The 16,461-nt window shown below is 38.8% G+C and overlaps 1 protein-coding gene across 3 annotated transcripts in view; it reads left to right on the top strand.

Annotated features, from left to right (window-relative positions):
* PCMTD1 (protein-L-isoaspartate (D-aspartate) O-methyltransferase domain containing 1) overlaps window positions 1–16,461 on the top strand; it is a 40,667-nt gene that overhangs the window by 1,339 nt on the left and 22,867 nt on the right. For all 3 annotated transcript variants that reach the window (XM_058019243.1, XM_058019262.1, XM_058019251.1), the window contains exon 2: window positions 15,909–16,336. In XM_058019243.1, coding sequence (XP_057875226.1) covers window positions 16,030–16,336 — 307 coding nt within the window. In that variant the 5' untranslated portion in view covers window positions 15,909–16,029. The remainder of the gene's footprint in view (window positions 1–15,908; window positions 16,337–16,461) is intronic.

Genomic DNA, 16,461 nt, shown 5'->3' with positions numbered 1-16,461 from the left:
TAATGGGATTCCTCTGGGGCCCGAACCTCGGGCCGCCTCCGCAGCCCCGTGCGGGTCGGCTCTGCCCTCCGTGCGCCCTCCTGCCCCGGCCTCGGCAGCTGTCCGCGGCTCGCTCTGAAGTTGCAGGAAGAGAAGGGGGGGCCGAGGGAGAAGGAATCTTGGCATTTATTTGATACTCGGTCAGCAGCCTGGGCCTGCTTTATGCAGCTCTGTCATAAAAAAAAACCAAACCAAAACAAAAAAACTAAACAAACCACCAAAAACCAACAAAAGCAAAAATGGGAACGAACGTCTAAGGTGGAAGGGTGAGGGGCTGTCTGTTTAAAAAGAAAACCTTTATGAAAGTGCTAAACTGCTCCAGTGTGTGGAAAATGCTTGTGTCCTTGCAGTATTTGCCAGTGCCAACATAGTTGGTGTTCTCCTAGGGGGTATTTTTTTTTTACTTCTGTCAAGTAATAGGTCAAGCAGAGTTGAACTGCAGGCTTTAGCAAGAATGTAAGGTTTCTTCTCATAAAGTGCAGCAAATGTTGAGACCCACACAAAAAATACCCAGAATAAGGCTAGTCAGCACTTCAGCAAATTAATGAAGATACCCAATTCCTCTTGACCGTGTGACCTCTGTGTTACAGAGCATGCTTTTCTGTATTTTTTTCATGATTTTCAAAAAATCCAGTGCTTAGAGTTAGTAAATTACAATAATGTGTGGTGAGAATGTCTGTGTAACCTTAATCCATTCTGCTTGCAGATGAATTATAATGTGCTATACGCTTTTTTCCCCTCAACAGGACCATTACCTTACTCTGGGCAGAAGATCTCTGGAAAGGATCAGGCTTGGATAAATGGAGCTGTCTTCTGCAGAACTCCTGCCTGATTTGTTGGGAGAGTTTGAAAAGTATTTTGGATTTGTAGGTGGAAAAATGTGTGACAGATCGATTGGTATTTTAACTGACTCTGGGTGAATAAATATAATGATAGGAATGTTAGAAGTATGTGAGTGAGGTCAGAGAGCCACAATAAGGGCTTTGGAGATGGACACTTAGCCAGATGTTCTTTACAACAGTCAGTGTCCCTCAGAAGTGCTAGGAAATACAATTGGATGTTGTTGGGAAATCTGCAGTGAGGAGAATATAATGAAATCACAGAAACAGAAAAAAGTATGTAATACTGGATGTAGTCCTGGATGGTCAGATTTTATCACTGTGTCTGTGCTGGTTTAGGTTCCTTCCCTGCATCATCTCTGATCTTCACTCCAGAATTTTTGTAAAAATCTCCCTGCCTCTCTAATTGGCCTTCTTTCTGGATTTGCTTCATCTAATCTGTGGCATTATTTGCTTTAGATATGTGACTGACCAGTTTCAATTTTGCAGTATTCTATTTCATAATTGATAAATTATGAAATCTTGCCATTTTCATAATCATAATTGTGGCAGTTTGGTGGTTTTTATTGGTTGCCTTATGTTTGCCTGTCAGTGACTGCTGCAACCTGCAGCTCCTTTTGAAGAGGCTCCTGCCTAATAGGAGACTTAAAAATAGGACCTCAGTGTCAGGCATGTGTTGTAGTTTCCATGACTGTGGTGGACTGTATCAGAGCAGTCACTTGGCTGTGTTTCTGTAAACTTGAAGCACTTTGAGATGGAAGTGTGCATTCTGAAGCTGAAGGTAGGCTTCTTAGGCGTGATAGCAGTGCAGGTGTAAGTCTTAAGGCAAACTTGGAAGACATTAGCACAGAATTCCTACTGCAACACATTGTAGTGCATCATTCTTGTTTTTGCCCTTAGAGCCAGGCAATAAAATTTCCCCATGCAGTGTCTCAGAAAGGTTTATGTTGGGTGTTTCAAAAGTTCCCCAGAACAAATACATTAAAAGCAATTCTGAAATACTAAGCATTATGGTAATGCTCATGCCAGTCTTAAAGGTGCATGGAGAAAAACACCTGAGAATACAGTCATTTTTTCTGGATGAGAGGTGTCTTTACATGTACCTGTTCTTGTCATTTCCTGCTTTGTTCCCATTTTCAGTAGGAATGTCACAAGAGATCTGCTATTCTACCCTGCTGAACTGAAAGTGATGTTCTGGAGCTGATGATTAATTAGCTCTCTGTGTAAGAAAAGTGCCTTGAAGTCTCCAGCACTTGGCACTCTTGAATGCAGACATCGTTTATATAATCTCATTTGTTTTACCTACTTAGAATGTAAACTCCTCAGTGCAGAAGTGGGTAGAATGTAGATGCAATTATGTTTTGCAAATGAATAATCAGGTGTGTGACTGGCCTAAGGCACTCCAGGAATCTTCCAGTAGGGTTGGAAGTTGATCTGCATACTTCATCCTCTCCAACAAGTGTGGATTTTTTGGATGGAGTACTCTTTTAATGTATCTGATTTGCAGAACTGTGTTCACACTGTTCTGCTTCATCATTTACGGAGTTATAGGGGCTGAAGTGTGGTAGTTATATCAAATATTATGGGTATAATTACATGAGAGCATCAGGAAATAACTACTGTGTTCCAATTCCTTTGGGCCTTATTTGTGTGCACTGGATGTTAATGAAAGCCTTCAGGCCTCCTTCATGCAAGCACTTCAAGCAGTTTCTGCTGCTGTGTTACTTAAGAAATTTGGGCTGGACTTCTGGTCCTTGAAGAAAGGATAAAATTTATAGCAGCTCAGGATGCTGAATATAATATTTGTAGAACTGAAAGATAGCTGGCTGGCATTCAGAAGAAGAGTGTTGGTTTTCTGTCCTTTTTGTCCTGGTATGTCATGCCTACTTCATGTTTCAGAGAAAGTCTTGCAAAGCTGACAGTGATGTTAACTTCAAGGAGCTTGGAGTACTGATGGAATGTATGTTTGTGGATTCTTGCTGAATCTACTTCTGATCAGAAGCTTATTGGAAATGTTGAAAGTAAGAAGTAAAAGTAAACCTGAAGTAAAATTGTCTTTAAAAATAGCAGTTAGTCCAAAGAAACTTATTTTTGGAAAGAAGAAAAATATTGGAACCTATAGGGTTGGAAACAGGTCTGGAGAACACTTGTAGGGTCTTTATCACTTACACATTGTGACTGCAATTGGTATGTGACATATTTCTCAATTAATTTTATCAGTTCTTTAAATTGAAGCACAAAAGTATGAATTGTCCTTTATTGTGAGGAAAAGGCAGTGGTTTAGAGGTCATTACAGAACACTTAAAATAAGCAAAGGAAGACAAACTCCACAGCCCTGAAAGAGGTTAGGTGTGACATCGGGACTCACCATGGGAACTCACAGACTGCAGGTTCTGGTGTATTCTCATACAGTGAAGTTGTTGGGTGGGGAATTCCTGTGGAAGTTCTCTTCTTAGAGGGGCTGTCTTGGGGCAGAAAAATTCTTGGAGCCGGCTGCTTAGAAAATGCATTTTATGAACACTAGTTTTGAACCTCTGGCTTTGTTTTGTTTAGTGAAGACGGGATGTAAATATCTTGCTTTTACAAATGCAGAGTATTGAGCTCTATGAGTTGCATGCAATTGGAGGTTTAAGATACTGTGAGTGTTGTTAAGGTTACATAACTGGTGAGGTTTGGAATGCCTCTCAAGTATAGCATTTCACTTGATTTTCTCACAGTAGTGTTTGCTCCGCATACAGTTGCAAAGCAGAGTTGTATTTGCTGTGTTTCTAGGGTGCAAAAGAGTACAGTTGGAATTAATGTTGAAAAACTTGTTTGGAGGAAACAATTCAGAATTTGACATCAAAACCTTAAAATCAGGTTTAAAAGGTAACAGGCTTTCATTGAGTGGTTTGATAGTGACATGTTTTTAATCCTGAATGAAAGACATTTCTATGGAGGTGCTGCAGGGCATCAGAGTTGTCAGCATGGAGCTGTTAGATACGAGAGGATTTACTTGAAATATTAAAAACAAACAAAAAAACAAAAGATGGCAGGAAAAATCTGAATTAGAGATAGCTCAGCAGTTAGAGAAGAGAGTCCTTGTCTTGGTTGATGCCATGCGTGCTTTACTGGAGATGGTGTGTGTTTAGAGACACATATAAACAGAGAATATGTGGACAACCAACCAATTCTGTGGTGGTGTAGAGACTGTAAACAGGATCTCTGTTCTGAATATTTTTAGAGCCTGGTGATGACAGACTGGTTGCAAGTCAGTGTCTCCAGGTTTGCTCTTCTGGTCCCTTTTGGCCAATAATGTCTTTTATCTGGTTGCTTTTTCCGTTCCAACTGTTGGGTTCCTTTCAAAGCAGTCTTAAGTGACACGGAAAGAGCAGCTCCTCTGACTTAGTTGCAGAGGAGCAAGGGCAGGATGTGGCCAGAAGAGTTTTCTGTTTTGTTGTTTAGCACTAATTGTTGCTGTAGCACCGGCCAAGTAGCCAGCAGTTAGCATGAGCACCTAAAATAGCACTAGAGGTCTGTGTTAGAGCACTCACCTCACAAGTACCAGAAGCTTGCTGTTTTTATTACAGAACCTTTTCTTTGCATGATTTCTAAACAGATAAGTCTTACTAAAGCTGTCAGTAATCATAATTATTTCTTCCTTTTTTTTAACAACTGGCTTGTTAAAGTTTTAAGTGATAGGTGCATATTTCTAATGGCAAATTAAGCAATCTTGAAAACTATTTTCAGGATGAACAGTGACAACTGTGTAATACTGGATAATGTTCCTCCAGGAGGCATCTGTCACTGGGAAGATTTTTTTTTTCCAGCTGATGTCTACAAATGTCATTTTAGATTTAATGGTAAAAGTTAAAGTCAAATCAGAGTTGTTCTAAAATACTAGTTTAAGATGTATTGAAAGGCAGTATGCAGTAATATTGTAGACACAAAAGGAATGTGACTATTAAAAGCGTGTATTGGTACCATTCTTCAAGTAAAACAAATATAATTGATTATTAGTTGTCTTCAGGAATGAAAGGTAACTTCATTTCAAAGAGATCATCTCAGAGGTGACATGTCCTAATTATTTGTTCATATTTAGAAAAGACAAATCTGCTTCTCCAAAAGGAGATTTCTGTATCAATGTGGGGTTTTTTGCATGTGAAGGGATAGTAATTGGAATTGTTTATAGTAATAGTCAGCTAGTGAATCAGAGTTGGCAGTTGATGTGCCTGTGGCATCCCCATCCCAGATGAAAGGCTTGATTCCTATAAGTAGTTGTTTTAACATTAAAAGAGGAATTAGGACCATGTGGTTGGCAGAAAATGAGATGTGATTACTATTTTGAGATTTTTTTTATTTCTATAGCAAGTGTTTATAGCAGATATTTGGGAATTAACCATGTGGTTTTCTCGACATATAAAAGAAAAAGCCAAGTAATGCTATTCATCCCAGTCAGGATGACTGTGCTGTTATATCATGGTCTGTATATTAAAGTTAAAAAAAGAAATGATTGTGGGAGCCACTATCCTCTTAATCATATTTTCAGAACTATTGTTTTTGCTTGATAGGTATGACTGAAATGAATGCAAGTCAGCATTGCTGAAAGACTGAACTCCAAAGCAGTTGCTAAAGGAGATGCTTAATTTTGATAAATGGCTAATATAAATAACTTAAAGTAATCAGGAATGCTGTATTTCTACTGGTACATCAGTTTGCCATTACAGGATTTGATTTTCATTTGAAAATCTTTGCCTGAGACCCATGAAATTCTTGTTTACTGTTGTAGTTCTTGTTGGATTCAGTGGGTGGGGTTTTGCTGGCTCTTCTTCTGCTGGGCATGTGATCCTGCTCTTGATTTTCAAAACTGTTTCCTCTACCCTTTTGAGAATGAGCTGTGGTTTTCCTTTCATTCCATGTAGTCCAGTTTGTTTAGCTTTGCTGTGTTCTTCCTTCAAGAAACACTAAATTCGGCATTATTGCGGTCAGAAGGTCAGTGAAATTGGAAAGACACAGAAAAGTCAAGCTGTTGAGTTTCTTTGACTTCTGCTGAGCTGACATCTGCAGTATTATAAAATCCCATAGGCCTTAGTCTCTTGTTATTTGCTTCAGTTAATTATGCATTCATCATGACTAAGACTCATTACTGCCAAGTTTCCTGAGATTCTGTGATGTTTTCTGAAGTAATTCAGTTGCCAGAAAAAGTCAGCGTAAAATTTGCCTTCTCCATTCTGGCATGCTCTGGATAAATTAAAGTTGTCCGTGATATAACTACATCAGGTTGTGTGAGTGTAGCAACCTCTTGTGTTGTATCTGTAAACTACACTTATGTAAGGTGAAAACCATGTGCTTTGCATGACTGCAAAAAAACTGGTACAGTAAGATTGTGGGAATGATGGTTATTGTGAACTGTACAAGTGCACAGCTGCTATATAGGCAATGATAAAAGGTTCTCAACTACCATTTCTTGCTGAAGAGTTTGCATGAATATCTTGGAATGATTACTGGAGCCTTCACAAATGCTTCAAATCCTTCCCAGATGACATCTGCCATTGTTGGTACTGTAAGTAAATTATAACTTTGGAGCCACATTTACAGTAGTACTTGATTCATACCTGAAGAAAAAGAAAACCAGTAATTCAGAAACATTTTCAAAATTATAATGTGTTTATATTTTGGTTTGTGCTTTTAAAGAAGGGCTCTAAGGAGTTTTGCTTAAGTATTTCTAGTTTTTAGTTTAGGTGTCCATGGCCTCAGGTGCAGTGAGTTGTGAGGCTGAGCACGTATTCTCAGTAGCAAACAAACAGATGTATTCAGCATCTGTGTCTATAATTTGCCACCACACCAACACAGGAGACGGCAGTAAGGCAAGCACAAACAGCACCAGTGGCCTCATCCTGTTACTCTTTCTGGATGGTCACGCTGAATGTGTGCAAACATAGATGTGTGTATGTATTACAAATCTTTCCAGTTACTGGGTTTAGGCACTCATTCTGCCCTGGAACTCTTCAGTCTGTTTATGCCCCATTGCCTCTTATGCACATGCACGTGTTTAGCTGCAAATCCCAAACACCACAGATTCTCCAGCAGCTCACCTTGGATCCCTCTTTGTTCCTCCAGATGCCTCCCTCGGCCGGTGTGTCCCATCCCAGTCCCAAGGCCATTCTCCCTGCTTTGCTGGCCAGTCCAGCTTGGTACTCGGTGTGATTGCACCTGGACCTGCAGAAGCTCACGCCCTGCTTGGCTGCCACTGCAGACTCACCAGCCCTTGTTACCTGTGGTCTGACTCCACGTCTTGTAGGTGCACATGGGCGCCAAGCAGAGGCCCAAGATAGAGTTGCAAAAGGGGATTGGCAGTCCGACAGGAGAGGCAGGGCATAGCTGCACTCACATTCTGACCTGCAGCCTGCTGACAGATGATCCATCCTTCTTGTCATACAGCTGTGGCTTTCCCATGCTTGTTTCTCCCCTAGTCACTGGGATTTTTCCCTTTCCCCACCTCTGGTTCCTCTCCCAAGCATCCACTCACAGGACTTGTGCCATCCCCAAATCCCTTTCCCCTGCACTCAATGGGAGCTTTTACAGAGCTGCTTTTGTAGCTCTGTAAAAGTCGTACCTTTGGATCTGGGAAATGCCTTGGAGAGGCATGGTGGTAGTGGGAATGTGGAGAGAGTTGATGGTAGGCTGGGTCAGGGTATTCACATGTTTCCCCCACTTGTAAATCCCCCTCTGCTCTTTTGTGTGCAGAACAGCTTTCTGTCACATAACCCAATGAAGTTAACCATGATATGTGCAGGCAGATAATCTGTTTAATCATTTGCAAGCCCTGTGGAAAATTTAAGGTGGAAGGTACTGACTGGCCACAGAGGTGTAAATTAAAATGATACTGTTACAAAAGCAGTGCTTTGAAACATTACCTCAAAGTAGGCAGAATAATAAAATATTTGCATGAACCTTTGTGAAACAGATTTTGATCACAGTCTTAATGCTGTAACCTTTTACATTTTAAAGAAAAGTGTTGATTTTTTTTTTTCCTGGATGACTAAAGACTTCAGTAGAATTTTAATATAGATTTAGGTTGTACTTAATGAGTGTGTTTTGGAAGTTTGAATAAATCATCACTTTCTTTTCGTTAGGGAAGTTGATCTCTGTTTTATATAAAGTAAGCATTGAAAGTCCTAAGTGGTAGAGATTTATGGATAAAGTCACATCATTATAGGTTGTGCTATGTATGGATTTATGGTATGTGTGGAGACTTAGACAAATTATGATATGGATCCTTAAAGTCTAAAGCTTTTGGATATGCAGGATTTGCGAATTAAAAAGAAGAAGGTGGGGTAGATATCTGTTGCTTTCTTTGACAAGATAAAACACTAACTCAGTGTGCAAGTGTTAGTGAACAAGTTACATTTGAAAAAAAATGGTGATTCCAGTGTGATGCTTCTGGAAGATTGCAGGGAAAGAATTTTGTTCTGTGGTTCTGAGGAGGAGAAGCAGGAAACAGGAGTAGGTTTTACTCATTCTTCGCTCTTGAGAATCCCAGGACTAACTAATAAAACAACTTCTCAAAAGATACTGTTGTATTGCACTGTGCTCTTTTAAGAATTAAGCACAGAAGAATTGGGATATATTTTTTCCTTAAATTGTATTTGTTTAGCATCTCATAAGAAGAGGATAGTAAATAATCAATAAAAGTTTAGATTCTCAGGCTGTGAAAGTAAACTTCATGGTAATACAGTATTTAAGTTGTTTATGCTGTGACTATTGTGTGCTATTTTGAAGCTTTTAGATACATTTCTGAAGATTAGAAACCAAAAAATTTTAGTTTCCTTTGGAGGTTGGTAAAGATGATTGATATTTCTGTTTTTAATTGGGCCTGGTTTTTTTTCTTTGTGGAGACTGAAGTAAATGCATAGCTCCAAGATGAGGTTTCAAGTGTCAGGAATGCAACTATCTTCTATTTTTACACTTGACCTCATTTCTGTTTTCTTTTGCTAAAGGCAACAGGCGTATGTTGTTCTGTTGCTGCTAGAAGTGAGTTATTTAAATAACTTGAAATGTTTATGTGCAGTAAGTTTTTGAACTTTAGTACTGGCTGAAATAGTGAAAATTTTGTCATGGGCCACATTTTGCCTAGTCAAAGTTATATGAAGTGTGACTTGATCTGTTTAAGAACTATAACTTTTATGGTAAAAGGTTAGGAAAATACGTTTCCTTTCCTGTACAAAATCTGCTTTGTATTTCATTATAAAAGAGGATTCTCCTTCCCCACCCCCCAGTTCTTACTACGGACTCTCTGATGATTACTCCAAGGAGAATAATTTTTATGTTCTGGTCAACCAAACTAAATTACTAACCATCTTTTATGAAAAGAAACAAGTTTTGTTTTAAGAATGTTGATTCACTGTTGTTCTTTCTATAGATATATATATCAAGGTGTCTTAGATGGAAAGTGATCACAATATTAAAATTTGCAGAAATGTTGTGTCACTTTTATGCCTTTGCCCTTTCAGGCCAAACAGAATTGGATGTACCAGAACCAGTTCTTTTTACACATCAATCTACAGCTCTTCTGATTCTTAACATTTGTCTATTATAGCTTATATGAACTTGCTTGAAATGAATACTCTCTTAAATATCCTTCTACAAAGCTGTGTATTGTGGCAATGAGTTTTGCAGCCTGGTCACTCTGTAGCTCACTAATTTGTGAAATATGTGCACAGACAGCAGTTTCTGATATGCAAAACAGGTGCATGAGACAGGCTCAGTGAATATCAGACATTTGTATGTATCATCATCAGTTCATCTCTCTAGTGAAGTCCTGATATTTTAGGCAGTGATCAAACTGCTATTACCTGCTGCCTCCTGTTTCTGTGGGTCTGTTAGGCCCTCAAGAGAAGCTTTTCATCTTTCCTCTTTCTCCCAGCCAGCCTGTGATAAAGCTTTTTGGCTCGTTGGTACTGAACAAACTAAAAATAGTTGTGGCCTGGGAATAGACAGAGCTGTAGGCACACTTCTCAGGAGTTGAGACCTTTACAAATTGTGCTAGGAGAGGGCTGCCAGGTTCTGTCACAGACACTGGGATCACAGGCAGTGTAGGGGATCTTTCTGCATATTAAACATTGGGTTAAACTGCTCTCTTTTGCTTAGATCTTCAGTGGAACTTTAAAAGGTTATTAAGTCATCTTAGGCTCCCCAGAGACAAGAGCATTTTGGTGCATTGTCTTACAGCTAAGCAACGGGAATTGTTTTGGACTGTTGTGGGTAGAGAATCAATATTAATTATTTTGAAGTCTGCAATTGATGGTACACTGTACAGTACAGAGGGCAGAGCTAGTGTTCATTCAGTCATAAAGGTATATGTACAACCTGTTGTCTCTATTTGAATTAGAATTTGAAGTCCATATTTGAAGAAGAAACTGCTCCTGAAGCCTGAGAGGCTTAGCTTTGCAAAGAGTTTTTGGTTGCCGGATTTTAAGCAATAAGGAGAGCTAAGTCAGGATGTGGGGTTAAGTTGAACATTAAAATTTTAGTCCAGAAAGTATGTAGGATTGTTTGCTTTGCTTTGTAATAAAAGGTACTGAATTTTCAAGCCTTTATCAGCATACCTGAGAACAGGTCTGGCATGTATAGAAAAATGTTCATTTCTGCATTCATACTATTTGTACAGTGTGAAGAGGGTAGATGGAATTTCAGACGAGAAGAACAAATCAAGTACAAGAGACAGTATAGACCAGGAAAGGAATGTCTCCTAGTTCAAAGAAGAGCGAAAAACAATGAAACAAACACAAAAACAACTAACAGAATTCTGTTACTTTGTTTTTTTTTTTACTCAAGTTCCTGTGAACTGTCTTAATATTTAAAAAACAAAAGAGTTCAGTAGCTACTCAGGAAGTTACTCCAAAATTATGCCCTTGTGTAGCTACCAAGGTTAAATTAATTTGATCATGTGCTTATGTGCTTGTCACTGCTCATACATTTGAGGAGTTCCATAAGTTTCAGTACCTCTTTTGAGAGAAATGCAGTACCATGTCTGCTGTTCAGTCTGTTCAGGTGACTGTAGGTGGAGGAAGAGTGAAAGCAGGCACATACCTGGAATCTTGTACAAACAGCTGTTGGAAGCTCAAACAGGAAGATCAGGGCTTAAGCTTACATCAGACTTGACAAACATTTTCTGCCCAAGTAGGTCAATGCAATTCAGGTTAAGTCAGTAGTTGTAGCTGTTTACATTCATTTGACTTAACGCTAATCCTGTGGTTTATTTTTTGTTCCATTGCCATATTGCAAAGAACCTTGAAGTATGCTCTGTGGAGTGCACTGCACAGCTGACTCTACTTGGTTTTGTACTTGTTTCTGTTTAACTTGAAGAGTTTCTTGCAGTGACCCACTGAGCAGCAGTTTGGGATTGAATGTTTTTAAGTAAGATTAGTCTTGAGTATAGACTTCAAAGTGTGCAGTGTTCTCTGTAGAGTTTTCCTTAATGCACCAAGTAGCATCACATACCCTAAAAAACAATAGGTTTTCTTCTTTCATAGCTTCTTGGAGTGACAAAACAAATAGCTGTGGAAGAGAAGGTTCTAATAGTTGGATTTCCAAAGCACTTAAACCTTTTGCTGTCTTTAGTATCAGTTTAGTAGCAAGTATAGGTGTAAAAGTTTTAAAAAATTGTTTATGAAGACTTCATTGTAAAATACCTCTTGTGTCCCACATTTTATTCTTAATTTTGTAGTCACCTACTACAGTTACTGCCAGCACATACTTCATATTTTGGTTTTCTCCAGTCTTCGCTGGGTGAAAGTAATATTAGACTTATTCTTTTCCTTTCAGATCATAATCAATCATACTGTTTGTTTGAAAACTCCTGCTGAAATCCTAAGCTCCGCTCTGCAGTTTGAGGTTGAATTTCCTTGTGTGAGTCACTATTACACTTGGGAGAAAAAGGGAAGCTAAACTTAAAGTGGAGTCCTGTGGTTGTAGGAGTCATTGGATGGAATGAGGACAGGCAAAACACAGTCTTGAGTTCATAACTGCTGCTAGGGTATTATGTATTGAGTCTGGACAGAAAGGAGTAGGCCTGATACTTGATTAGTAGCCTGGGGAACTTTAAATCTCTGCTGATTAGAGCAATGTTGCTGTTTTTTTCTATGAGTAAACTGAAACTGTTAACTTGATTGAAGTATTTCAGGCCTGTGTGGTTAATTCCCTTCTATTGCCAGTTGCAGAATATTCCTTTTTGGGAAACTGGACAGCTGAATTCTAATATTAATGTGCTGCTCAGTGACTTACTGCTGTCTTCTTCCTCTGACAGGAAAGAGGGAGAGTTCACAAAGCAAGGTTGTATTCTGTGTATGAGTTTAAAGTAATCTATCACATTCCTGATTCAGTGTCATCTTTCTCCAAGATGACATGTTAGTGAAAATTGTGTTAGTTGTGAGGAGGAGACTTCAAATATGGCTGATTCCATTTATTTTTTTGTTATTCTGTTTTCTTTGAAACAAAGCAAGGATCAAGTAAGTCAGCTCAAGTAGCATGTATTGTAGTTGTCTATATGGAGTCAGGCTGTGTCAGTATTGCAAGATAGTTAATTTTAAGATACTTGGAATTATATGGATTTAGCAGTGTCAATGAGGTTTTGTCTGGCAAATTAACTGGATACCTTGGAGCATGGTATTTAAACTGTCTTTAAGAAAGTGTGCAAGTCCTTCGTGGCCCAGGAAATTAATTTGAAGTGCAAATACATTTGTAGAAATTCTGAAACATGCAAAACTTGTGTCCCTTTAAAAGCTGGCAAAAAACTTGGCTGACCTTATACCTCATTACTAACCTTTCAGCTAAGAGTTTCGCATATCTTATAAAATAGTGAAGAATAAAAATGCACTCAGATTGTCATCTCTTCTTAGCTACATAGCCAAAAAATACATGTTCAATCAATGTGACAATATTTTAAAAAAAGGAAAAATGTCAATAAAACACCCAGAAATTATTTAATGTATTTCACTGAAATTGGTTACAAGTTAGGTCAGAAACAGGTCAGAGGTGGTGGTGTTACACAATTGTGTGGATTGTTAGAGAAATTGGAAAGTATGTTTCCATTTCATTTTTATTGTGAATATAAAAAACTTCAAGATAGGGTTCCAGCTTCTGAAAATAAATTATGAGTAGTATGGAATGGAAAATGAAGATTGTTTTAATTACAGTTGGCTTTACTAAGTTAATTTTTTATCAAGACTATATTGAAATTATAACTCCTACACTGTAATTTCTATTCGGTTGTGTGTTCCAGAGATTCCTGAGGCTAAAAGCAATAGCTGCATTTTGTTAACTGGATAAACCTTCATATTTCTTGTGAAGTTGCCATACCTTTTGGTGTAATAAGCATCAGAATGCTGCTTGTGCTCTTTGTGAACTGCATGTGTTTCAGTTTTAATATCAGGGAGCTTCACAGGATGTTTTTGATGAGCATTCAGCTATGTAGAAAGTTTTATCCTAGTATGCTCTGCTGTTTTTTTCTTGTCCTAGGTCAGCTGTCACAAGGAAGATTTGACTAACTTGCCCTTTTTTTCCAGCTGTGCTAAAATGGCTTCTGAGATGTTTTCTTTTGTGTGTTTAAAAGCTTTGGGGAAAGTAAACTATCAAAAAGTATTTCTCTGCAGCACAAGAGGCCACTTCTTGTGAAAAGGTGTATTTCTTTCACTTCCTAGAGCATTTTTTGGTTTTGAGCAACAATACTTTCCATTGAGCAGCATTTTTGCTTACTTGGAGAGTGCAGAGTAGAACACTGTAGATGAGTAAGGAATGCAAACCAAACCAAGATACCTAGGCTGGGTGTCTGGCCTAAACACCTTCACTGTCATCTGCTTAATGTCACCTTCTTCAGACAGGGACAGTGTGTCCAGAATGATATATAGCCTTCAACTGCACTGCCAAATAGCCATGCTGGTTTGCTGTGTCTCATTCTTGAGAGGAGACTCCATTTCTCTTTCTGCCCTACTTCCCTCAATGTCATGCTGTCAATCGCTGTCAATCACACTTTTTCTGTTCTTGGCTTCGAGATTTTGTGTGAGAGTCATTATTGAAGCTGAGGCACTTGGTGGGTGTCATCAGTAGAAAGTCTTGTGATACTGCAATAACTTGAGCCATCATATAATGCCAGGAATACAAATTACCAAATACCTAAAAAAAGTCTGTTGCTGTGTCATGTGTATTGAAAATTAGAAAAATGTTATTTACAGGATCTAAATGGTATGTGACAGCAGTGAAGACGCTTGTTGATGGAAATGCTAAAGCTTTAGGCTTTCCCATCGGCGTGCTCTGCGCGTTTGCTGGCGCAGTGCTGATGGCTAGCTGAGTTCTCCATCTGCTGGTGCGAGGTGGTGGGTGCACCCAGCTGAAAGAGCTGAAAGCAGCATTCCAATTTCTCAAACGTAGCAGCTGAATTTAGTCTTCACGAAACTCAGTTCTTATCTTTGTGGTTTTAGTTAAATTTATTTCCAAACATATCTCAAGATAATAATGAACTTTTTAGTGTGAAATATGGCAAAAACGATTGCTTTAGTCACTGCAGATTATTTAACTGAAGTATCATAATTTGGTTCATTAAACCTTCAGGTGTGGTGCAAGTGCAGACAAATAGGGGTGGAATATTTTTATAACCTACAGTTAAAAAAATCTCTTAGGTTTCACATTTTCTGTCCAAGTTGTCCTGTAGTTTTTTCCATAAGCAGAAATAAATATTCCTGTGCAGTTGAACATGCACAGGCCTGCTTACTCTGCTGTGGAGCACTAGGGTATTCCAATATCTGTTTTTTCTGCTTTAATCAAAATGGTTTTTTGCTGGATAATTGCATGTGATGACTTTTTACCTCTTTGCATTCCAGAATGTTAGTGGGAATTAGTTTTGCTTCGGAGGGAAGCACACAGCTGAATGGTGAACATCAGTCATCATTTCACCTCTGATTGACCAGAGCTTTAATAGCCCTCAATATTCCACTCCCCCCAGTTTATATACTGGTCATGACACGCTATGGTATAGAATATCCCTTTGGCCATTTCAGGTCAGCTGTCCTGGCCATGCTCCCTCCTGGTTTTGTGTGCCTCTGCAGAGTGTAGGAAATGAAAAAAGTACTTCTTGGCTTTTGGTAAACACTACTGAGCAACAGCTAAAGCTTCAGTGTGTTATCAGCATTATTCACTGTGTACTCTATTCACCTAGAAGTGATGCATTAAACTTCCTATTCTCCTGTCTCCTAGTCTCTGTTGCTATTTTACTGGTAATTCATGCAACATTAAAAATGTTAGTATCTGGATTTTGAGTTTAGTAATTCATAATGAAATAACTGCAGATAAAATACAGATCTGAAGGAATTATTTTGAAGTGAATGTGACTTATTGCAGTGTGCTGTGTAGAATTACACTTATGAGCTGGCAAGCTGTTAAAAATTTCCAGGTACTTAAGGAGTTTTTATTCCTCTAGTGAATATGGCAGGCATTAGGAGGGGCTCAGATACTTGGAGGGCTTTTTCTTTTGTTTTGATTCCAGAAGAGAGCAGTTTGCCATTGTATCTGCCCTAGTATTCTGTTTCAGCTCCAAAGTGAACATCTGAGAAGCATCTCTGGGACATCATCCCTTCCTGGGCTTTGTTTCCCCCATGGGGTGATCTTGGCACATGGAAACCAAGTTCCTTTCAGAATTAGCTAAGTTGGTACATGCTCATGCTGCTGTTGGACACAGCTCTCAGGATGGGACAAGAGCTCACCCAAAGGCAGTTCTGTCCTGTAGGTGCCCCCTCAAATGTGTGACATGGGTGAAGGGTTCTTGGCACTGTAGGGATTGCAGTGTCTAGCAAGCAACGTAGAATAAGGGTTTGCATAATGTAGACAGCCCCTGCTGACGTATAAAGCCCATGTTTCTAAGCTTTGAGTTAAAAATCTGAGGGGCAGAATTTTGATTGAGTACTAGCTGTCCTGCATCTTAGTTCTGCTTCATAAAGTTATCCACTACTAACAATATTGCCTTGCTTGCTAATAGTTGTTAATTTCTTTGTTTTGCAGGAAATTCACTTGTGATGTCCTTCTGAAAAACAGTTGAGACTCCATTACAAGCATACACTTTTGGGAAAACTCTGCTCCTAATGTATTTTGCAAACTAATTGAATTACCACAGAAGTTCAGCATGGGAGGAGCTGTGAGTGCTGGAGAAGACAACGATGACTTAATTGATAACTTGAAAGAAGCTCAGTACATTCGTACCGAGAGTGTGGAGCAAGCCTTTCGAGCTATTGATCGTGGTGATTATTACCTGGAAGGGTACAGGGACAATGCTTACAAAGACTTGGCCTGGAAGCATGGAAATATACACTTGTCAGCACCTTGCATTTATTCTGAAGTCATGGAAGCACTGAAACTTCAGCCCGGATTGTCTTTTCTAAATCTGGGTAGTGGAACCGGATACTTGAGTACAATGGTGGGATTAATATTAGGTAATTATTAATATTAGGTAACCTGAACGTTTTTATTTAAATATAGTGGGTTTGAATATTTTAGAAGATTATGCAAGCCCTGTAAAACCTTACTTTTACTTCTTTAACAATGACAGTAACATACA

This window comes from Melospiza georgiana, chromosome 1, assembly GCF_028018845.1.
Source record: "Melospiza georgiana isolate bMelGeo1 chromosome 1, bMelGeo1.pri, whole genome shotgun sequence".
Taxonomy (NCBI): domain Eukaryota; kingdom Metazoa; phylum Chordata; class Aves; order Passeriformes; family Passerellidae; genus Melospiza; species Melospiza georgiana.
This window is presented reverse-complemented; position numbering and strand designations above follow the sequence as displayed.